The sequence below is a fragment of the Protopterus annectens genome, chromosome 8.part0 (assembly GCF_019279795.1).
Source record: "Protopterus annectens isolate FY-2018-M chromosome 8.part0, PAN1.0, whole genome shotgun sequence".
NCBI classification, from domain to species: domain Eukaryota; kingdom Metazoa; phylum Chordata; order Ceratodontiformes; family Protopteridae; genus Protopterus; species Protopterus annectens.
Genome location: NC_056741.1, coordinates 769490066 through 769514719, shown reverse-complemented (window position 1 = coordinate 769514719; position 24654 = coordinate 769490066). Strand labels below are relative to the sequence as shown.

The 24654-nt window shown below is 45.1% G+C and overlaps 1 protein-coding gene across 2 annotated transcripts in view; it reads right to left on the bottom strand.

Annotated features, from left to right (window-relative positions):
* TESK2 (testis associated actin remodelling kinase 2) overlaps positions 1-24654 on the bottom strand; it is a 1590840-nt gene that overhangs the window by 1086625 nt on the left and 479561 nt on the right. For both annotated transcript variants that reach the window (XM_044080241.1, XR_006365853.1), the window contains exon 4: positions 12504-12552. In XM_044080241.1, coding sequence (XP_043936176.1) covers positions 12504-12552 — 49 coding nt within the window. The remainder of the gene's footprint in view (positions 1-12503; positions 12553-24654) is intronic.

Here is a 24654-nt window from a genome sequence, read left to right as displayed (position 1 = left end):
TATCAGCCTTATAAACTGCTATAATCGGATTATCAGCTGTATGGTGACGCTTCTGTTTCCCCCACCTAAAGGGTTTGGTTCAGCCCTAGTGGACATGTCTAAACTATGTTCCTTAGTGACCAGTGAAGCTGCACTTGAGGAAAACTGCTCAAAAGGTAAGTCATCTGCAGGCCAAGCAATGTCCCTGACAGAATCAGTAACTGTAGATTGATGCATATTTTTATTTATTTTTTTATGCAACCAGATTTGTTGGGAAGGGGGTACCAGAATTAGGATCCATCAACTCAGGGGAAAGAACACCAGCCACACTAAAACTGACAGTACTGGATAATGTACCACAATTAAGTGCTTGAACTTTCTAATAGAGTATATCCCCACACAACTAAATTCTGCCAATATGAGCTATTATCACAAAAAAGCGAAAAATGTGTTCAGAATTTTTTTACAACTGATATAAATTAGAGAGTCTCCAGTACATAAAATCCAAACACTAAAGCAACCAACGTGTCAAACCAGTGTTGTAACTAGCTGCACATATGTTAACCATCTTATACTGTCACAAAATAATGTTTAATAGCAATTTGAACTACGTTTTCTTGTCAGACATAGCAAAATCTCTGCAGTACATTCAAATTAATTTGTGGTAAAATCATGATCGGATATTAAAAACACAGAGCAGTAAATGTAAAAGTGCTGAAAAAAATCCAAATTCTGTAAAATTTTCTTGTCAAAAAATGAAACAAGCAGAGTAACAGTAAATTCAGGTGTGATTAATTTGCAGTTCTGACTGCACAAGGTAGCGGTTATTGTATAACAACAAACATACACACTGTACTTCTGACAGAAATACTGAAAGTATGCTCAGAAAAGTACAGTTGTGTACACTTACCCATAAATGTAGATGTTCGAGTGTCTTCATTGTTGCAGTCATGACTGTAGGGTTCTCCCCTGCCGGCAGGCAGTCCTCGGTCGGCCAGAATTCCAAAGTCTGGGTCCGGCGTCGGCCGCTCAGCCATGCTCCCTGACGTCAGAGCGCCAGGAGTACAAAGCTGACAGCCGACGCCATGTTCTCCAGTTTTTCTTGCCCCAGATGTCAGGTGTTCCAAAATGAGCAAGATCCCATACCCTTTGCGAATACACCTCAGAAGAAGGGTGAAGAAGGGAACCACACAAAAGAAAAAATAAGAGGGGACAGGAGGGAGGGTAAAGTACAGTTTTGTACCTACCATAAATGTAGATGTCCGAACTGGATAGCATCTGCAGTCATAACAACTGGGGTTGTCCTGTCGTCAGGCAGCCCTTCAGTCGGCCGGATTCCAAAGTCCGGGTCCGGCTTCGGCTGATGTCGCACTTCACCCGACATCATCTCTGCTGGTCTTCGGGTATAAAGGTATCAGCCGACGCCATTTTCTTCAGTGTTTCTTGCCCCAGATGCCAGTTGCCCTCCCTGGAAGGCTAAATTTTGGATAAATGCCAATGTTTGCAAAAGGATAGAAGGCAAACTCAGAAAATAAGCATGTATGTACATATATACAAACAAATACACCATAAGAGACTCCCCCCACCAGCTAGCTATTAGGAGGGTAAATACCCTAGGAGTACCACAGAGGGGAAGGAGGGAGGGTAATCCTGACTGCAGATGCTATCCAGTTCGGACATCTACATTTATGGTAGGTACAAAACTGTACTATGTCCTTCATGGATGCATCTGCAGTCATAACAACTGGGTAGAATACCATAGCCAACTAAGGGGGGAGGAAAAAATAGATTATGGTGAGGTTAGGATCCCTTGCAGTACAGCACTGGCAAACCCTGCTCGGGATCTGGAGTACAAAGGTAAATTATAATGCTTGGCAAATGTATGCACGGAGGTCCAAGTAGCCGCCTCAATAATGTCCTTGGTTGCCACTCCTCGTAAGAAGGCTGTGGTAGTGGCTGTTGCCCTTGTAGAATGAGGCCTTATGTTCTGTGGAATTGGTTTTCCATGGAAGGAGTAACAGAATCGTATGCAATTTCCTATCCATTTGGAGATTGTCTGTTTGGAAATAGCTTTTCCTTCCCTTCCTGTTGCATAGGCTACAAAAAGCTGGTCAGTTTTTCTGTTACTTTTGTTCTGTCCAGGTAGTAGCGTAACTGTCTATGTACATCCAAGGTATGCAGCATTCTTTCCCCTCTGTTTTGAGGGTTGGGGAAGAAGGTAGGTAGGTGGATTGCCTGGTTTAAAGACACTCTGGATACCACCTTAGGCATAAATGTAGGATTAGTCCTCATGGACACTATCTTGGTGGAAGATTAGGAAGGGCTGTACTGCCATTAGGGCCTGAAGTTCAGACACCCTCCTTGCTGAGGTTATTGCCAGTAGGAAAGCAGTTTTCCACGATAGATGCTGTAGGTCTGCTGTTGCTGCTGGTTCAAAAGGTGCGAGTGCCAGCTTTTCTAGCACAAAGTTCAAATCCCAAGCTGGCAATGGTGGTTTCCTAGGGGGTTTTACATTCTTAATCCCTCTGAGGAACTGCCTGAGTAAAGGATGTGAAAAGACAGGTGGATCAAAGCTGTATTCTGCTGAAATAGCTGATGCATGTATCTTGATGGAGGAGTAGGACAGGCCTGTATGTAGAAGTTCTGCCAAATACTCCAGAATGTTAGCCATATCTATATTTGACACATCTTTTCCTCTTTCAGCACTCCAAATGACAAATCTTTTCCATTTTCCTGCATAGTTCCTTCTTGTTGAAGGTCTGCGGGCTTCAAGGATAATGTCTTTCACCCTTTGGGAAAGTTCTGGATTAGTTGTTGCTATGTAATGTTCCATGCAGTCAGTTGCAACGTTTTTAGGTTTGGATGCATGATGTTGTAGTTGTTCTGAGTTAACATCAAAGGCCTCAGGGGTATTGACCACATCTTGTCCCGAGACATGCTCCTTAGCAATGGGTACCAGTGTTGTCTTGGCCAGTTTGGAGCTATCAGGATTATCGTTGGACGCTCCTCCTTGATTTTTAGTAATACCTTGTGTATCAAGGGAAGAGGTGGGAATGCATATGCTGTCAGACCTTTCCAGCTGAAGGAGAGCGAGTCCACTTTCCATGCCAGTGGGTGGAATGTCCTTGTGCAGAATTTTTTGAGCTGGTGATTGAGAGGGGAAGCGAATAGATCTATTTGTGGCATTCCCCATTTCTTTGAGATGGTCTTGAAGATGTCCGGGTGTAGCATCCATTCGTGAGCATCCGAAGTGGTTCTGCTTAACATGTCTGCTAGAGTATTCTCCTTTCCTGGTACGAATATTGCCTGTAACTGGAGGTTGTAGCTGAGTGCCAGGTTCCAAAGGTCCAAGGTCATTCTGCATAGGGGGTATGAATGAGTGCCTCCCTGTTTGTTGATGTACCACATGACTGTGGTGTTGTCTGTCCTTATCATCAAATGGCCTTCTTTGAGAAATGGTCTGAAGTTTTGGATTGCCAGTTTTACTGCCAGCATTTCTTTTAGGTTGATGTGCAGGTGAAGCTGGTCCCGGCCCATAATCCTTGCACGCATTTGTCCAGCATGTGAGCCCCCCATCCTAGGTCTGAGGCGCCTGTTGTGATGGTTTGGCTTGCTTGATAGTTGTGAAAGGGTAGGCCTGGGTTTGACTGGCATGCTTGAGCCCACCATAGGAACTCCTGTTTTAGGCATGGAATTAGTGGAATTTCTGCTTCTAGGCTGTGCCTGTGTTGGGACCATAAATTCTTTAGGTACCACTGTAGTTTTCTCATATGTAGCCTGGCATGTGGAACTAAGATTATGCATGATGCCATGAAGCCCAGGGCCTGCAGAACTTTTCTTGCTGTTAGCTTGTTCCGTCTTGTTAGTGCCAAGAAGTAAAGAGGGAGTTCTTTTTGTTTTTCTGCAGTTAGGAATGCCATTTGTTTTACTGTGTCCAATTCCGCGCCCAAGAATGTCCTTGTTTGGGATGGTATCAGCCTTGACTTTTGTAAATTGACTGTGTATCCCAGAGCTTGTAGCAAGGAAATGACCCTTTGTAAATCTGTTGTCAGCTTGCTTTGGTTGTCCCCTTGTAGCAGACAGTCGTCCAGGTATGGATAGATTTGGATTCCCTGTAGTCTGCAGTGGGCGATTACTGATGCCAGGCATTTTGTGAATACTCTGGGCGCAGTAGATAAGCCAAAGGGCAATGCTGAGAATTGATAGTGCTCTGATCCTGCAAGAAATCTGAGGTATCTTCTGCAAATTGGTCGGATGGGGACGTGCAGGTATGCCTCCTTGAGATCTAGAGTTACCAGCCAACACTCCTTGCCCAGCATGGGAAGAAGTTGCTGTAGAGTCAGCATTTTGAATTTTGGGACAATGATGTATGTATTTAAGGTGGACAGGTCGAGAATAGGTCTCCAACTTTTTTCCTTTCTTGGAACTAGGAATAGTCTGGAGTAGAATCCTTTGCCTTGTTCTGTTCTTGGAACTCTTTCCACCGCTCTCATTTTTGTTAATTGCATTATCTGCTGTAGAGCTTCTGTTTTTTGATTTGGAGGCAGGTTTGGCATTCCTCTTTTGACTGGTAAAGTGTGGAAGTGGAACCGGTAACCTTGGTCTATGGTTTGCAAAATCCACTTGTCTTTTGTGATATAGTGCCAGTTCTTCGAAAATAAGGTTAATTTTCCGCCTAATGGTGCTGCTATTTGTTCCCTGGTAGGCGGAGTTAGAATCAAGTCACTGTTGTTGTGCTGTTGTAGTGGTAGTGGCTGTGTCTGTGCCTCTGTTATTACCTTGCCACTGTCGTCCTCTGTAGGCACCCCCTCTGGGTTGATTTCTGCCTCTGGAACGTCTATTCCTGCCCCTTTGGGATCTTGTGGAGTCAGGAAAGGACCAATTTTTGGCAGGCCAGTTCCTGCTAAACCTTGGGGGCTGAACCTGCAAGAAATCTTTTACCGTTTGGACAGATTTTGCCTTTTCTTCCATTTTCTTCATTACCTGCTGGGCAGGCGTACCAAACAAACTGGCCTTGTCCATAGGAGCATCTAATAACTTAGCTTTAACATGATCCGGTAAGACCTGTTCCTTCAGCCATGCATGTCTTCTTATCACTGTGCCAGTCATGGCTGATCTAAATGAAGCCTCCAGTGCATCATAGCCACATTTTAGGGAATGGTTACTAACCTGTTGTATGTTATTTACCATTTCTAATACATATTTCTTATCTATAGAGTCATCAGAGTATAGTTTTTTAGTTAACTGATCAAGCATAAACTCTTGGTATTGTATCATGTGAAACTGACAGTTTAAAGCTCTAGCTGAGAGAGTAGCTGAGGTGTAAACCTTTTTGCCCCATCTGTCTAAAGACCTGGCTTCCCTTTCAGAAGGAATAGGGTTTTTTGCTGTGGTCGAGGCTACTGCCTTAGGCCCCTGGGATATAGTTTCGGGGTCTGCAAGTGGGGCCTTGTATAGGTGATGATGAGTGTCTGGTACCCTGTAAAATCTATCTGGTTTGGCAGGGGCTGGAGGTAAGGAATCTGGTGCAGTGCAGACATCATTAAAAGCATCGTCCACAACAGAGAGGACCGGAGGTATAGCTAAGGGCCTGTGTTGTGGAAGATGCAGAAAAGTCCTAAGTCTTTTTCTGGAATCTGAGAAATCCTGTTCCTGCCATTGGAATTGTTCTCGCATGGCATGTAAGGTTTCCCCAAAGGAGAATTCTTCTGGTGGGGAAGCAGCTGGAATGTATTCTTCAGCATCTGAGTCTTCATAATTGGAGAAAGGAGCCTCTGGCTGGTCTGTAATATCTGAGTCCTCCGCAGAATCATCAGAGGACACAGGCTCTGGGGGCTCTGCTCTAGGTCTCTTTTCTGGGGGCTGAGAGGCCCTGTCTGGGTGAGATTGAGATCCCCTAATTAAGGATATTAAATCTTCTGCCAGAGTAAGCATTTGTGAACTAGAAGTGGGCCTGGTTGAGGGGGGTTTAACAGGCACTGATTTAGTAGACTTGGCTGCTTTAGCCCTGGCAAAGGCCTTAATTGACATGGCTGCAGGAGGCCTAGCAGCACCACGTGCTGGGGTAGAGACATCCAAAGGGATGGTGTCTGATAAGTCACTAGGAACCACTGTAGTAAGTAAAATTTCTGAGGTCGATTCAAGTAATGTAGCAGGAACCTCAGAAGTGGTCATAGATTCAGCTGTGCTTTGATCAGTTTTCTCGGTTTCGGCCGAAACCGAGACACTCGCGGTTTGCTTAACCATGGTTTCGGCCGAAACCGCGGACCGCGAGTGTCGGTCTTTTTCTTTGCGTTTTTTAACAATTTGGGTAGTCGGAGGATCTGACGGCATAATGTACGCAAAATCTGAACCGAAAAACTGTTCAGCAAACTCCGACCGACGCCTAAGCGTTCGTCGGTTGAATGAAGCACAGGCCGAACAGGCTGCTACGTCGTGGTCTGGGCCTAAACAAGGCAAACAGTAAGAGTGGAAATCTTTATGAGGTATTTGTTTCCCACAGGTTAAACAGTTATTGACTTTTTCTGACATCGGCTGAGGCAAGAAAGAGTCCCCAACGGGGTACTTAGCTTTAGAAGTCTTCGAAGTAGTATTCGGTAGTAGTAATCTCTGGATCCGACCGACCGGCACTTGCGAACAGCTTCTGCTTCGGGCGCCACGCGGCAAGAAAGACAGAAGAAAATGGCGTCGGCTGATGCCTTTATACCCGAAGACCAGCAGAGATGACGTCGGGTGAAGTGCGACATTAGCCGAAGCCGGACCCGGACTTTGGAATCCGGCCGACTGAAGGGCTGCCTGACGACAGGACAACCCCAGTTGTTATGACTGCAGATGCATCCATGAAGGACATCCCAGACTGCAACAGTGAAGACACTCGAACATCTACATTTATGGTAAGTGTACACAACTGTACTATGTTCATCGTGTTTCACTGTTGCAGTCATGACTGTAGGGTAGAATCCCAAAGCAGAATAAAAGGGAGGTGGTCATAAAGTAGAGGGGGCAGCTAAAAGGCCCTGCAAGACTGCAGAAGCAAAGCCTGCCCTAGACTTAGAGTAGAGAGGTAGACTGTAGTGCTTAGAAAAAGTATGCACTGAACTCCAAGTTGCAGCTTCCAAAATGTCTTTGGTAGGAACTCCCCTGAGGAAGGCAGCTGAAGTGGCAGCAGCTCTGGTAGAGTGAGTCCTTATACTCCCTGGGATTTGCTTTTCATGGTGTGAATAGCAAAATCTGATTCCATGAGCAATCCATTTAGAAATGGTCTGTTTTGAAATGGCTTTACCTTGGGAACTTGAAGCATAAGAAACAAACAATTGTTCTGATTTCCTGATGTCCTTGGTTCTGTCCAGGTAAAAACGTAGTTGTCTGTGTACATCCAAGGAATGCAAGATCCTTTCCCCCTTATTTTGAGGACTGGGGAAAAAGTTGGCAAGTGAATAGTTTGATTTAAAGCCACTTTGGAAACCACCTTAGGCATGAAAGTAGGATTAGTCCTTAAAGACACCCTGTCTTGATGAAAAATAATATAAAGTTCCACAGCCATGAGAGCTTGCAACTCCGAAACTCTCCTGGCAGAGGTCAGAGCTAACAGGATGGCTGTCTTCCAATATAAAAACTTGTTGTCAGATGTGGCAGCAGGCTCAAAAGGAGGTAAGGTGAGTTTTTCCAAAACATAGTGGAGATCCCAAGCAGGAATGGGTGGAGATCTAGTGGGCCTTAAGTTCTTAGCTCCTCTGAGAAACTGTTTCATGAGCTGGTGGGAAAAGATTGGAGGATCTGTATTATAATGAGCAGAAATAGCAGAGGCATGTATCTTTATGGAAGAGAACGAGAGACCCTTATGTAAGAGGTCTGTCAGGTAAAGTAAAATCAGAGGAATGTTAGGAATAAGAGGATCCGAATCCTGAGCCTGCATCCAGGAGCAAAATCTTTTCCATTTTCCTGCATAAAATTTTCTAGTGCTAGGACGTCTGGCTTCTAAAATGACATCCATAACCTGCTTGGGTAGGAGAGAATGAATCATAGACCCTGGATTAACCAGGCTGCGAGTTTTGACATGGGAGTGCAAAACCAGACCCTGGTGTTGGGACAGAAGGTTCGGAGTCTGTGGTAAAACCCAAGGGGGCTCCAGAGAAAGGTTTTTCAGTGTTGGGTACCAAAACTATTGAAGCCAATTTGGGGCCAGCAAAATTATCATCTTGGGCTTGTCCTGTTTGATCTTTAATAACACCCATGGAAGAAGAGGTAGAGGCGGGAAGGCATACCCCGAGAGGTTTCTCCAACTGAATGATAGTGCATCCACTTTCCAAGCTAGTTCATGGAATGTCCTGGTGCAAAAAATCTGTAGTTTATGATTGAGGTGGGATTCAGAGAGGTCTATGTGAGGACATCCCCAGACTGCTGTAATCATCTTGAATATTTCGGTGTCCAGCATCCATTCGTGTGGGTCCGACAGGTTTCTGCTCAGACTGTCTGCCAGGAATTTTTGCTTCCCTGGTAGAAACTGAGCTTGAAGGTCCAGTTTGCAAGCTAGAGCTGTGTTCCATAGATTCATGGCTAATCTGCAAAGGGGATAGGAATGCGATTCCCCTTGCTTGTTTATGTACCACATAACTGTGGTGTTGTTTGTCCGTATCAGTAGTTGTCCTGGTTGTAGAAGATTCCTGAAGGCCAACAGAGCGTTCTGAACGGCTAACATTTCCTTTAAATTGATATGCAGGTGCTTCTTATCCTTTGTCCAAAGGCCCTGCAGACAGTTGCCCTGCAAATGGGCTCCCCATGCATAGTCTGTGGCGTCCGTGGTTAGTATCTGACTGGCTGGAGACAGACTGAAGGGTTTTCCTTTGTTTAGAGTACATGCCCTGGACCACCAAAGGAATTCCTTTTGAAGACAAGGCAGGACGGTGATCTGTATGTCTAAACTGTGGCAATGCTGAGACCGTACACTTTTTAGGTACCACTGTATTTTCCTCATATGTAGTCTTGCATATGGTACGAGAAGGATGCAGGAGGCCTTGTAACCCAAAGCCTGCAGGAATTTCCTTGCAGATAGCTGAGTTAATGTTGCCAAGGTTTTGAAAGTTAAAGCCAGCTGTAATTGTTTTTTGTATGTCAGAAATGCCACCTGGGTTGTTGTGTTTAGAAGAGCACCCAGCAAAGTTATCGGTTGTGAGGGCGTCAAATCTGACTTTATGTTTACAGTGAATCCCAGGAACTTGAGAAGATTCTGAACAAATTCTAGATGCTGGAGTAAGACATCCTTGCTGTCTGCCTGAATAAGACAGTCGTCCAGATAAGGGTAAATCTGAATTCCCTTGAGTCTGCAATAAGCTACTACTGGAGCCAGGCATTTGGTGAAGACCCTGGACGCAGTAGACAATCCAAAGGGCAGCGCAGAGAATTGATAGTGTCTCGATCCGGCCTTGAACCAGAGGTATTTTCTGCATTCCTGCCTGATGGGAATGTGTAAATATGCCTCCTTTAAATCCAAAGTTACCATCCATGCATTTTTTGGTCAGCATTGGAAGTAGCTGCTGTAGAGTAAGCATCTTGAATTTTGGTATCTCGAGAAAAGTGTTCAAGACTGACAGATCCAGAATGGGTCTCCATGAATTTTGCTTTCTGGGGACTAGAAAGAGCCTTGAGTAAAAACCTTGCCCCATTTCTGAAAGTGGAACCAGTTCTATGGCTTTCACAGCCAAGAGAGCTTCCACCTGGTTTAAGGCCTCTAACCACTGATGTTTTGGAAGATCTGGCCATCCGCATGGTCTTGGTAGGGTATGAAAATGGAATTTGTAACCTCTTGAAACCACATCCAGAACCCACTTGTCTTGGGTTATATGAGTCCAATTTAGGTGAAAGAGAGAAAGTTTTCCTCCGAGAGGGGCTTCCAGGCAAGAAGTTCCTGCAGCCCAACAGAGGGAGTCATTGAGCCTGTTTTCTATGAGCTTGCGACCTGTCCTCTCCTCCCTAGGGGTGGAAGCAGTCCACTGTCTTGGTCTGTAAGAGGCTTGCGTTTGAGGCCTTGCTCGGGAGCGTCTGTATCTACCCCTCTGAGGCCTGTCTGAATTGGGAAAGGACCAATTTTTTGTAGGCCAATTCCTACTAAATGTGGGTGGCTGTACTTGTAAGAAATCTTTAACCGTTTGCATGGATTTTGCCTTGTCCTCCATCTTCTTTATCACCTCTTCAGCCTTAGATCCAAACAAAACATTATGCTGAACAGGAGCATCCAATAACTTAGCTTTTACTTGATCTGGCAAGTTTTGTTCCTTTAACCATGCATGCCTTCTAATGACTGTGCCAGAGGCAGCAGCCCTACAAGAAGCCTCCAAGGCATCAAATCCACGGTGTAAACCATGCTTCCCAACTTGTTCAGTGGCGTAGTCATGGAATTCCTTATCTGCACAAGCGGAAATGGAAGTTTGCTTTTGTTTCAAAACCGTCAGAAGAAATTGCTGGTATTTCAGCATATGAAATTGACAGTTTAAAGCCCTAATAGATAAAGTAGCAGAAGTGTACACTTTTTTTGCCCCATCTTTCTAAAGATCTGGAATCCTTCTCAGTGGGAATGGGGTTTTTAGCAGTAGCGGCCTTAACCCCCTTAGGGCCCTGAAAAATGGTTTCAGGATCAGCAGTAGGATTCTTGTACAAAAACTGGTGGGAATCAGGAACCCTATAATATCTGTCTGGCTTAACAGGAGCCGGAGGAAAAGAGTCAGGAGTTAAGTTAGCCTCCGAAAAAGCATCATCCACAATATCCAAAACAGGAGGGATAGCCAGGGGTCTATGTTGGGGAAGAAAATCCCTAAGTCTTTTCTTAGATTCCGAGTACTCCTGTCTTTCCCAGTGAAAATGTTCCCCCAAAAGAGAAATCCTCAGGGGGCGAAGCTGAAGGAATGGATTCCTCAGCATCAGAATCCTCATACGGAGGGAAAGAATATTCCTGGTCAGAAGAAGAAACTGAAGAAACAGAAGCCTGATCAGAGGAGTCATAATACACTTCCTGCCTTGACCTTTTATCTAGAGGGGGATGTGAACCCCTGATCATAGTAAGTCAGTCCTCCGCCATCTTAAGTAACTGTTTCTGAGACTTGGGTGCCGGATCAGAAGAGGCCTGGGCTGTGGTCTTTGATTTGGAAGGAGTCTTGGCCTTTGTCTTTGGCTTTGCCTTTATTAGAAGCTGAGTAGACCTGAAAATCCCTTCGGAAGCCGGTACCTGCACAGCGGCTCTGGACCCATCCCGAAGGAGCATTGTTCGAAGGTCCTGCAACAGAAATATTCAAAGGCCTAGTTGGCTCCTCGTGGGAGTCCGTTTCGGCCATCGGTTCTGAAATGGCTGACGACAGGGGCTGCAAAAGCGCCTCACTGATGACGGCCGAACCAGAAGCTGGTTCTGCTTGTACAATATCGTCTGATTTGGACCTCGGAGACCTGTCTTTATCCTTGCGTCGTTTGTGAACTCCGGTAGCCGGAACAGTGTCCGATGACATTTTGTAAATAAAACGCCTACCGAAGTAATGAAATGCAAAATCGTACCTTCGTTTAATCGTACATTGATTAAATCTAGCACAAAACCGACAACTAGCTACGTCGTGGTCAGGGCCTAAGCAAGGAATACAGTAAGAATGAAAATCCTTATGAGGTATTTGATTCCCACATGAAATACAATTATTAACTTTTTCTGACATCGGACTGGAGCAAGAAAAAAGTTTCCCCAACGGGGTACTTAGCTTTGAGTAGGAGAAGAAAGTCTTCGGACTGAAGTAAGTTTAGAAAAAATTGTCAGGAGTCAGCCGACCGGCACTTGCGAACGCTATTACCGCATGGCAAGAAAGACTAGAGAACATGGCGTCGGCTGTCAGCTTTGTACTCCTGGCGCTCTGACGTCAGGGAGCATGGCTGAGCGGCCGATGCCGGACCCAGACTTTGGGATTCTGGCTGACCGAGGACTGCCTGCCGGCAGGGGAGAGCCCTACAGTCATGACTGCAACAGTGAAACACGATGAACATCAGCAAAAACAAGTATTCGTCAAGGACAGAAGTCAAACACTACTACAAGCATACATTTCCACAGGAATTACTATAAACACTGAGAGAAATAAAATATTAAAGTATTTTTAAAATAAACAAAATAAAGAGAGTAATTTAACAATAAAATTAAAGGTATGGGGTCTCCAAATAGAGCTTATTTGAGCAGAAACCTGGAAAAATCCACACCGGATCCTGTGAAAAGTCAGAAGACTTTTCTTTGAATGCCAGAAAAAGATGGAGCACTCACTTCCTGTGACAGCTGAATGCTTCCCTCTCAGTATATGCTCAGCTAACCAACTGTCACAGGAAGACAGAGAGGGGAGCCCGAGATTTTGAAAGCTCACCAGTACTGGGTTACCTTGCAGATGACCCAAAATACCATTAAATGCAGTTGGAGTGACAAACATTAGACAAACAAAATATGAACAAGACGTAAACTAAAACAATCTTCTCATAGGTACACACTTAGTGCAAAATGAAATTAATCTTACCTCAGTAAGTGCATGCAACTGCCCCTGATGTACACAAACACCCATAAACCTGTAAAATAAAACACATTTGTTTTACAGTACAGTAATCAGTAAGATATACAGATTTAATGTAGATTGAATGCTGTTAAGCACACAAATTGACGGTATGAAAAAAGAAGTTATGTACTCACCATACCATTCTACCCGTGTTGCCCATTTTCATTCTTTCTCAACCTATGGGTTCTGATCAGATTCCTTGAATCTGACTCAGCCATTACAACAGCTGGTGGTAACCAAAAAACTCTTGAGCTTCTCCCTTACTCACAATGCACCTTTCCCAAGTCCCTCAGATCTTGTTTGCTAATAGAAGTACAAGAAAATATCAGAAGGATCCAGAGAGACTATATCTGGAGCTGAGTACAAGTTAAGTGCCCACCTAAGAATACTCATTCTTCTAGGAGTTCAAAAGCAGGGGGTGGGGGTGGGGAGTTGAGGAAGAATGAAAATGGACAGCACAGATGGAATATTATGGTGAGTACATCACTTCTTTATCTGATGATGTCAGTTTTCATTCTCTCTAAACCTATGGGACAGAATCCTCAGCTACCTTAAATTCTGGGTGGACTCAAGTAAAGATGTTCCTTAGCACCACTGAACTGAATGATGTTCTACCCCCGGAGACCAAATCCAATTTGTAATGAGTAACAAAAGTACGACGGGTAGCCCAACCTGCTGCGGCAAAAATGTCATCCATAGAGGCTCTAGATTGGAAAATATATGAAGCTGCAATTGCTCTAGTGGAATAAGCTTGTAAAGATTTTGGTAAGGTCATGCCCAAATGATCATAAATGAAAGAAATACAACTGGTGAGCCATCTGAACAAGGTTACTTTGGTGACTGGCTTACCCAATTTAACATCTCAAAAGGAAACAAATTGGTCAGATTTCCTGACATCTTTGGTTTTATGAAGATAAAAATGCAATTGTCTGAAAATCTAATAAATGCAACAAGTACTCACCTTTGTTCTCAAATGTTGGAACAAATACTGGTGAACTGATGGACTGATTGATATTTGTCTCTGATACCACCTTTGGTAAAAAAGGATGGATTAGTATGAAGAGATACTCTGTCTTTGTGAAAAATCAAATAATGTGGCTTGGAAGATCAGGTTCAAATTTCTGAAATTCTTCTTGCAGAAGTTATGGCTTCCAAGAAGATAAGTCTTCCAAGAAAAGAATGAGAGATTGCACTTAGCTGCTGGTTCAAAAGGGGTGTGTGTATAATAGCCTGCAGCACCAAATTTAGGTCCTAAGGGGGAATAGGGTCTTTATAAGAGGCATTAAAAAGAGAGTTTCTCTCAAAAAAGCTTTGCACAGTTCATGTGAAGCAGCTGAAGAACCTTGGAAACCAATGTGAAAATTGGATAGTGTTGCCAAATGGACTTTTGACAGTCGAAGACAACCCTTCTTTGAAAAGGTGGGCTAAAAATCAAGAATATTATGAACAGGAGCAGAGAAGGGATCAATGTTACTTTGCAATGCCCAATGAATGAATCGTTATATCGGGGTGAATCATGCCCATCGGATGAGACAGGTCGCCTTGAGTTGGATCCAGAATCCACAGTTGGTGAAGTAAGTGAGAGAAGACAAAGGGGAAACAAATCTGTCGAGACCAATATGATGCAATGGGGAATACTTTGCTCTTCAACCTGGTCTTTTTCTGCAGAAATTTCGGAATTAATGGAGTCTGGGGAAAGGTATAAAGGAGACAGGAGGGCCAACTGTGAACAGCATCCCTTGGTGACTTCCCACTTGGGGGGGGGATCAGGGAAAAGTATTTGGTACACTTGTTTAAGGGAGAAGCAAGGCTGACCTTATTGATAGAATATCCTTTCCGTCACATTCTGATTGAGGTACCATTTGTGGGGTAGAAGATTGCACCTGTTCAATTTGTCTGCTATCACAATGGACCTCCCCAGAATATGCATTGCTATGAGAAAGCAATTGGAAGAGATTGCTCATTGCCACTCAGAGCTTCTTGACACAAGGAGTATGATCTAGTTCCTCGTTGTTTGTTGATATACCAGACTACTGATATGTCTGATTGAATTGCAATTGTTCCCAAGGGAAGAGCATCACGGAAAGCCTGCAATGCTAAGAGTGCTGCTCTCATCTGTAGGAAGTTGATTTGCAAGTTAGCCTCTGTGGGGGACCAAGTGCTTTTGCCCAGAAAATGCCCCCCCACCCATTCTAGCTGGGAACCATCAGTGGCCACTGTGGCATTGGGCTAGGGGAGAACAAATATGCAACCTTGTAGTAGCTGATCCTACTGAATCCATCATTTGACACTTTTTTTGCAAATATTGGTGATCTTTATTTGAGTTGACACTGGTTGTTGAAAGACAGACCATTGTGCTGATAACAGCCATTGCACAATTCTCATACAAAATCTGGCCAGCAGGACTAGCTTTATTGCTGCCGCCATGGATCCTAAAGTCTGATGAATCAGTCGTGAGGAGATCTTGTTGCCGATTACTTTTGTGACTTGCAACCTGATTCCCTCCACTCTTGAAGGGGGGAGTGAGGCTACTGTCTCTTCTGTGTTGGGAATTGCTCCTATAAAGTTTAAACTGAGTGGATTCTAGATAGGATTTCTTGTAAGTTTACAGATATCCCTAAATGTAAACACGTCTGGAGAATGCTATCTCTTGCTTTCAATAGTTGATGCCTGGTTGGGACAGAAATGAGCCAGTCTACTGAGCTGCTGCTACTACTGCCAAACACTTGGTAAACACCATGGGGGCTGTGGTGAGACCAAAGGGCAGTACTCTGAACTGATAACGATCATCCCCCAGCTGGAAGGACAAGTACCTCCTGGATCAGCTGTTCAACTTTATGTGATAATACACATCCTGAAGGTCTATAAAGCACGTCCGGTCATCCTTTTCCAGAAATGGAAGAATGGACTGAAGTGTGACCATCCAGAACTTGTTTTAAACTGATTTGTTCAAGTTGCTACGATCCAAGATAAGTCTCCAGTCCCCTGTTTTCTTTGGCACTAAAAAGTATCTTGAGTAAGTTCTGGATCCTCTCTGGTTTGGTGAGACCTCATGGATGACTCATTTTTCTAGCAGCTTTTGTACATGAACAGCTGCTTGTTCCCACTGACTGGGTGGAAAATAATGGATTTTTCTGGATTGGGGAAGAGGAGGGGAAAAGGGTATAATGCATCCTCTGGAAATGATCCTCTGCACGCAGATATCTGATGTTACTTCCAGCCAGACTCTCCGGTGCAGGGAGAGTTGACCCCAGATTGCCTTCAAAGGACTGCAATTGGGCCTCAGTTCAGAAGCGCTGGAAGGGTCTGCCAAAGAAAGTTTCTCTGGACCCTTGGTTCTGTGGGCTTCCTCTGCTATGAGGGCAGCGTCTACCACTGGGGCTTCTTTGCTCTGCCCCTGGGGGAACTACTTTCACATTTGTTTTGAAAAGACCCATAGGATCTTCTGAATCACATATTTTCACTGCTTCCCTGATTCCTGAAGAAAGATCTCTGTGGAGTGGAGAAATGTACTCCCACTGCAGATAGGGTCTTCCAATCTTTCTCACACCTGGACAATGTGTCTCTTACTTTCGGGCCAAATAAGGACGTGCCATCAAAGGGAGCGTTGACAAATGTAGATTTGAAAGGCTCCACAAAGTCACACAAGCGCATCCAGGTGTGCCTTCTGATGGCAATGCTTGAACCTGCTGCTCTACTCGTTCCTTTGGCTAAATGTGAAATGAACCTCATGGAATAGTTCGAAAGACTGGAGAATAGCCAAATGGGAAGTAACAGAGGATTGTACTTCCCCAGAAATGGATCCTGAAAGGATATCTGAAAGCTCTTTAATCGGATCCTTCTGTAATCTAGTGAAGTGTGCAAGGTAGTTCAGGGACCATACGGAGAAGGTTGCTGAAGCACAGACGCTCCCCAAACCTATCCATTGCCCAAGACTCCTTGTTTAGGGATTGATAGAAGAACTTTCCTCAGTTCCTTCTTCATGTCTGCCACCACTACCATACCATCCATAGGCACTCCTTTTGTCCAAAACTGTTTGTCCTCAGAAGCAGTAATAAGCTTGTCTGGTTTCTGAGGGATCAGGTCAATGTTGTTGGGGAGGCCTTCCAAATCAATGAGCTCATCAGCAGGCGAAGTAACTCCAAACACTGACAGAAACACTGACTCCTCAGGTGAAGGGTTGCTGGAGTCCACCTCTCTGTTTTAGGATCTCAAGAATGTCCCCGAATGAGACATCTTCTGGAGGTGATTGTGGGAAACCTTCACCTTCATCAAAGCCAATATCTTCAGTGATTGACTCTTGCAGAGAGTCTAAGTGCCTCCTCTTAACATCTCCTCTTCTTAGGGACCTCCTTGGTGCGGTGTTCAGGGAGGTGTTGGAAGAGACTATAATACCCTGCTGAAGAGTCCGGAGTTCTCTGGCTGGCTGCCCTTGTAGTGTCGAATGATGAGGCTTTAAGCGTACGGTGGAATAATCCCACCAGGAGAAAGCAAATACCAAATAGCACTGTAAGGAGTGAGGGAGAGAGAGACAGAGAGAGAGAGAGAGACAAACAAGGGGGATAGAAGGTGGGAAAAGTACAGTTTTGTACCTACCATAAATGTAGATGTTCGAGTGTACACCCTGCTGCAGTCATCACACTTGGGTTAGGTTATGCGGTCCCGCAGTTGGCCGGAATTCTAAAGTCTTGGTCCGGCGTCGGTTGCTGTCGCTTCTTCCCTGTTGTCAGTGCACCAGGGCACAGTGGTGCAGCGGGTAACGTTGTCGCCTCACAGCAAGAGGTTCTCTGGTTCGATTCTCGGCTGGGGTGCCTTCTGTGTGGAGTTTGCATGTTCTCCCTGTGTTTGCGTGGGTTTCCTCCGGGTACTCCGGTTTCCTCCCATATTCCAAAGACATGCATCTGGAGCGTTTCTCCCCGGGCCTCTGCTGAAAACAGGCTCATTGGAACCTAGTCAGACATTCCCGGTCAACAAATGTTAAATAAATAAATAAATATACTGCAACCAACGCCATTTTCTTCAGTTTTTCTTGCCCCAGATGTCAGGTGCCCCCAAAAAGGTGGTCAGTAATTAGTACCAAATTGAGTAAATTTTGCACAAACACAAAATCCCTCCAGCTATAAGCAAATACATCAGGAAGGTATTGTAGAGATTTTAGCCAGTTAGTTCAGAGGGGATGGAGGGAGGGTAACCTGGACTGCAGCAGGGTGTACACTCGAACATCTACATTTATGGTAGGTACAAAACTGTGCTATGTTCATCATGTTACCCTGCTGCAGTCATCACACTTGGGTTGAATCCCAAAGCTAAGGATGGGTGGAGAAATCATAAAGGGTTGGAGGAGGCTATAAGGCCCTGCAGAACTGCAGTGGCGAAGCCTGCCCTAGTCTTAGAGTAAAGTGGTAAGTGATCGTGTTTGGTAAAGGTGTGTACTGAACTCCAAGTTGTAGCTTCCAAAATCTCCTTGGTTGGAACCCCCCTGAGAAAAGCTGTAGATGTAGCTGTTTCCCTGGTAGAGTCGGGCCTAATGGAAGCAGGAAAGTACAGTTTTCTACCTACCATAAATGTAGATGTTCGAGTGCTCATACAGCTGCAGTCATTACAGATGGGTTATCCTGCCGTCAGGCGGGTCCTCGGTCGGCCGAATTCCAAAGTCTAGGTCCAGCGTCGGTTGTCGTCGCTTCTTCCCTGACGTCAGTGCGGCAGGGGTACAAAAGAGGCAGCCAACGCCATTTTCTTCAGTTTTTTTTGCCCCAGATGTCAGGTGCCCCCAGAAGGAAGGCAAAACATAATGTTATGCAAACATGCAATATAGAAAAATCAAAAAACAGTAGTTGCAAGCAAATACACCATAAAAAGAATACCCCAAATAGGTTGTATGATAAGGTGTTTGTCATAAGGCCTGTCCTAAGAGGGGATGGGGGGGGGGGGCAACCTGGACTGCAGCTGTATGAGCACTCGAACATCTACATTTATGGTAGGTACAAAACTGTACTATGTTCAACGTGCATACACAGCTGCAGTCATTACAGATGGGAAGAATCCCAAAGCTAAGTAAGGGTGGTAGGCACTAGGAGGAGCGAAGATGCCCTGCAAGACTGCTGTGGAAGAAAATCCCGCTCTAGATTTAGAGTATAGTGGAAGGAGAGTATAGTGGAAGGTGATAGTGCTTGGAGAAAGTGTGCATTGAACTCCAAGTGGCTGCTTCCAAAATGTCCTTGGTAGGGACCCCCCTGAGGAAAGCTGCGGAGGTAGCTGTGGCCCTGGTGGAGTGGGATCTGATGCATGCAGGCACAGTTTTTCCATGAAATGAGTAACAAAAGCGTATGCAGTGGGCTATCCATTTTGAAATTGTCTGTTTGGAAATGGCCTTTCCTTGAGCACCTGTAGCATAGGACACAAAGAGTTGCTCATATTTCTTGAATGGCTTTGTTCTGTCCAAATAATAACAAAGTTGTCTGTGAATGTCCAAGGAATGTAGTAGTCTTTCCCCTTTGTTTTGTGGATTTGGATAAAAGGTAGGGTGTAAGTGGATAGTCTGATTCAAAGCTACACTGGATACTACCTTTGGCATAAAGGTAGGGTTGGTTCGTAAGGAAACTCTGTCCTGATGGAAAATGATGAATGGTTGCACAGCCATGAGGGCCTGTAGCTCCGAAACCCTGCGTGCTGAGGTGATAGCCAGAAGAAAGGCTGTTTTCCATGACAAGTATTGTACTTCTGTTGAAGAAGCTGGCTCAAAGGGGGGGAAGGGTCAGCTTTTCCAATACGAAGTTGAGGTCCCAAGCAGGGACTGGTGGTTTCCTTGGGGGTTTTATATTTTTTACCCCTCTGAGGAACTGCCTTAAGAGAGGATGTGAGAATAAAGGAGGATCAGTGTTGTATTGTGCAGAAATGGCTGAAGCGTGGATCTTGATGGAGGAGAAGGAAAGTCCACTGTTTAACATCTCAGCTAGGTACTGTAAAATTTGAGGAATATTTATTACCCAAGGATTCTGGCCCTTTTCCTGATTCCAGGCACAAAATCGTTTCCATTTGACGGAGTAGGCTTTTCTAGTAGAAGGTCTTCTGGCCTCCATGATGACATCATGCACCTCCTTGGAGAGGAGAGTCTGTTGGGAAATTAAGGAATTCTCCATGCAGCTAGATTTAGGGTTTTGAGCTGGCTGTGAAGGGTTTTGTAGTTGTGCTGGGACAACAGAAGAGGGACTAGAGTAGAGGTAGGATCCATGGTGGGGAATGTGTCAGGCTCTTCAGGAGCGGATACCAGTGTTGTCTTGGCCAGTCTGTAGCAATGAGAATCATTTGCGGCCTCTCTGCTCTGGCTTTTAATAGAACTTTGGTCAGTAGAGGAAGAGGCAGGAAGGCATAAACTGTCAATGTTGTCCAATTGAAAAAGAGTGCGTCCACTTTCCAGGCCTGTGGATGATAGGTCCTTGAACAAAATGCTTTCAACTGGTAATTTCTGTGGGTAGCAAATAGATCCATGTCTGGCTGTCCCCATGCCTGAGTTATCTTTGTGAAAACTTGAGGATGCAACTTCCATTCATGTGGATCTGTCATATTTCTGCTTAGGTTGTCTGCCAGTGTGTTTTCCTTCCCTGGCAGGAATTGTGCCTGTAGTTGAATTTGCAATTCCAGTGCAGTGTTCCATAGGGTCATGGCTTGCCTGCACAGGGGGTATGAATGAGTTCCCCCCTGTTTATGTACCACATCACTGTGGTGTTGTCTGTCCTTATCAATAACTGGCCTGGATGTAGTAGGTCTTTGAAGGTCATAAGAGCATTTTGCACGGCTAGCATCTCCTTTTGGTTGATGTGTAGGTGCTTCTCTTTTTGGGACCATTTTCCCTGAATGCACTGATTGCCATGTGTGCTCCCCAGGCGTAGTCTGAGGCATCTGTTGTGATGATTTGAGTTGCTTGAGGTACACAGAAAGGGAGACCTGTGTTTCTTTGGCATGCTTGAGCCCACCACAAAAATTCATTTTGAAGGCATGGAATGAATGGTATAATTGTTTCCAAGCTGTGGCTGTGTTGAGACCATAAGTTTTTTAGGTACCATTGAAGTTTCCTCATATGCAGCTTTGCACATGGGATTAGTAGGATGCAAGATGCCATGAATCCCAGAGCTTGCAGGACTTTCCTTGCAGTTAGCCTGGTGAAAGTTGCCATTTTCCTGAAGTATTGAGACAGTTGCCCTTGTTTGTCTGGCGTGAGGTAGGCCCATCTGGGTGGTTGTATTCAAGCTGGCACCCAGGAAAATTATCTGTTGAGAAGGTATTAGTTTTGATTTCTTTTTGTTGACTGTGTATCCCAGGAAGTTTAACAGTTTTATTACAAATGCCAGATGCTGCAAAAGTATGTCTTTGCTGTCCGCTTGGATCAGGCAATCCAGATATGGGTAGATTTGCATTCGTTGTAGTCTGCAGAAGGCGATTACTGATGCCAGGCATTTCGTAAACACTCTGGGCGCAGTAGATAAGCCAAAGGGCAGTGCAGAGAATTGGTAATGGGTTGAACCTGCAAGAAATCTGAGGTATCTTCTGCAATCTTGTCTGATAGGGACATGCAGGTATGCCTCCTTGAGGTCCAATGTTACCAGCCAAGACTCCTTTGCCCAGCATGGGAAGAAGCTGTTGTAATGTGAGCATCTTGAATTTTGGCACCTGTAGATATGTGTTTAGGATGGATAGGTCTAAGATAGGTCTCCAATCTTTGTCTTTACTTGGTACCAGGAATAGTCTGGAATAAAAACCTTGACCTTGTTCTTTTGCAGGTACCTCTTGAATCGCTTTCATGTCCATGAGAGCGGAAATTTGTCTTTGTGCCTCTGCCCTTTGATTTTGTGGCAGGTTTGGCATGCCTCTCATTTTTGGAAGGGTGTGAAAGTGGAACCTGTAGCCTCTGTCTATAATGTCCAGAATCCATTTGTCTTTTGTAACAATATGCCAATTTTTTGAGAATAATGCCAGTTTTCCGCCCAAAGGTGCTGCCATTAAAGCTTTGCTTGGCAGGTATAGGGGGAAGTCATTGTGTCTGTTTTCTAAATGACTGTGATCTATTTTCTCCACCTCTTTGGGGTTGGTGCTTGTCACTGTCTTGCTCTGTAAGATCTTTGAGGTTGCCCTCTACCCCTTGGGCGTCTGTATCTGCCCCTTTGAGGTCTGTCCGTGGCTGGAAAGGACCAATTTTTTGAAGGCCAGTTTCTGCTGAAACGTGGAGGTTTGCATTGATTTCGCTTTTTCCTCCATTTTCTTTAGTACCTCCTCAGCTTTAAAACCAAACAATACATCTTTTTGAAGTGGCGCATCTAATAATTTTGCTTTGACATGATCTGGTAAGGTTTGCTCTTTGAGCCAAGCAGGTCTACGTATAACAGACCCCCGTAACAGCAGCTCTACATGAGGCCTCTAAAGCATCAAAACCACACTGCAAGGTATGTTTACCCACTTGCTCTGCACCATGCAACAAATCCTGCAACTCTTTCAAATCTGGCTGTTCTGGTTGCGTCATTTTGCTTTTCAACTGAGATAACAAAAACTGTTGGTACTTTAACATATGGAATTGACAGTTTAATGCCCTCATGGTTAAAGTGGCCGAGGTATACGCCTTTTTCCCCCACCTTTCTAATGCTCTGGAATCTCTCTCTGAAGGTAATGGGTTTTTAGCAGTAGAGGCCTTAATTCCCTTGGGACCCTGTGAAATAGTTTCTGGGTCAGCAGTATGACTTTTATATAGGAACTGGTGAGAATCAGGAACCCGGTAATACCGGTCTGGTTTAACAGGAGCTGGACGTAAAGAATCTGGATTAAGGCTGGCTTCTGTGTACACATCATCCAAATATCTAAAACCGGAGGGATAGCCAGGGGCCTATGCTGGAGGAGCAGTAGAAATTCCCTGAGCCTTTTCTTGGAATCGGAGTAATCTTGGCCTTCCCAGTGAAAGTGTTCCCTCAATGTATGCAGGGTTTCCCCAAAAGAGTAGTCCTCGGGGGGGGAGACCGAGGGAATAGACTCCTCAGCATCAGAGTCTTCGAAAGGGGAATAGGCGTAATCCTGGTCCTCAGAGTGTTCTGAGGTAATAGAAGCCTGATCTGAGGAAGGGTAGTCTTCCTCTAATCTGGGTCTTTTGTCAGAGGGGGGTTGAGAACCCCTGATGAGAGTAATCAAATCCTCAGCCATTTTAAGCATCTGCTTTTTAGGCATGGGGCCTTGACAGGAGGTCTGAGGACCCTGTTTTTTGGTTTTCATGGCTGCTTTAGATTTAGTGAAAGATTTAATAGAGAAGGTGGAAGGCCTGAAGATGCCTTCAGAAATGGCAGGCCTGTCTAAATTCTGAGTTTCCTCGCCAAGAGTGGCGTCGGTATCTGCAGTAGGAATAGGGACCGAGGAGCCTGTGACCTCGGGTACTGAAGTCACCTGTAATGTAGTTTCATCGGTACTCAGGGGCTGCGTAGGCGCCTCGCTGAGAACCGGAGAATCGGTAGTCGGCCTAAGCGTGGTCTCAGTAGTCGGTGCGGACCTCGGATGACGGTCCTTATCTTTGCGTCTTTTGCTCAAAACTGGAGTCGGAGTATCCGATGACATGATATAATTAAATTTTTTGCCAAAATAATGAAGGGCGAATTCCGCCCAGCGCTTAATAGTGCTCTTGTTGAATCTAGCACAAAAACGGCAGGCCGAGACGTCGCGGTCTGGGCCTAAGCAAGGTATACAGAAAGAGTGGAAATCCTTATGCGGTATTTGCTTCCCACATGAAATGCAATTATTAACTTTGTCTGACATCGGTCTGAGGCAAGAAAAGTTTCCCCAACGGGGTACTTAGCTTTAAAGAAGACTTCGGCTGAAATACTTTCGTAAATCTCAGGAGCTGGCTGACCGGCACTTGCGAACTGCTTCTGCTTCGGGCACGGCGCGGCAAGAAAGACTGAAGAAAATGGCGTCGGCTGCCTCTTTTATACCCCTGTCGCACTGACGTCAGGAAAGAAGCGACGACAACCGACGCCGGACCTAGACTTTGGAATTCGGCCGACCGAGGACCCGCCTGATGGCAGGATAACCCATCTGTAATGACTGCAGCTGTATGCACGATGAACATCTGGTTTTCCATGATGGGTATAGCAGAAACGTATGCAATGTCCTATCCATTTGGAAATGGTTTGTTTTGAAATAGCCTTCCCTTGTGAAGCTGTAGCATAGGATACAAAGAGCTGGTCAGATTGTCTGAAAGCCTTAGTTTTGTCCAAGTAGTAACGAAGTTGCCTGTGAATGTCCAAGGAATGCAGGAGTCTCTCACCTTTGTTCTGTGGATTTGGGAAGAAGGTGGGTAAAGTGGATGGTTTCATTAAAAGCCACACTGGAAACCACCTTGGGCATAAAGGAAGGATTAGTTCGTAGAGAAACTCTGTCTTGATGAAAAATGAGGAAAGGTTCCACTGCCATTAGTGCCTGCAGCTCTGAGACTCTTCTAGCTGAAGTTATTTGCTAGCAGCAGGACAGTCTTCCATGATAGGAACTGAAGATCTGCAGAGAAAGCTGGTTCAAAGGGAGGTAGCGTTAGTTTTTCCAGAAGAAAATGGAGGTCCCGTGTTGGTGTAGGTGCTCTCCTGGGGGGCCTAATGTTTTTTGCCCCTCTGAGGAACTGCCTTAGAAGTGGATGCAAAAATAAGGGTGGATCCGTGTTGTAGTGGGCTGAAATAGCTGAAGCATGGATTTTAATGGAGAAGAAGGACAGTCCTTTGTGCAACATCTCAGTTAAGTACTGTAGAATGTGAGGCATGTGAGGCTGAAATGTGTCTTGGCCTTCAGCTTGGTTCCAGGCACAGAACCTTTTCCATTTGTCCGAATACGCCTTCCTGGTGCTTGGCCTCCTAGCTTCCAGAATAACATCCAGAACTGCTTGGGAAAGAGGAGCTGGCTGGATGCTTAGGTGATCTGCCATGCAGCCAGATTTAAGGTTTTGAGTTGGCTGTGAAGAATCTGATTGTTTTGTTGTGTGAGCAAATGGGTAATTTGTGGTAAGATCCAAGGTGGGCCGTGGGCCATATTTCTCAATAGTGGGTACCAGTGCTGGCGTGGCCAGTCTGGGGCTATGAGAATCAGTCGTGGCCTCTCC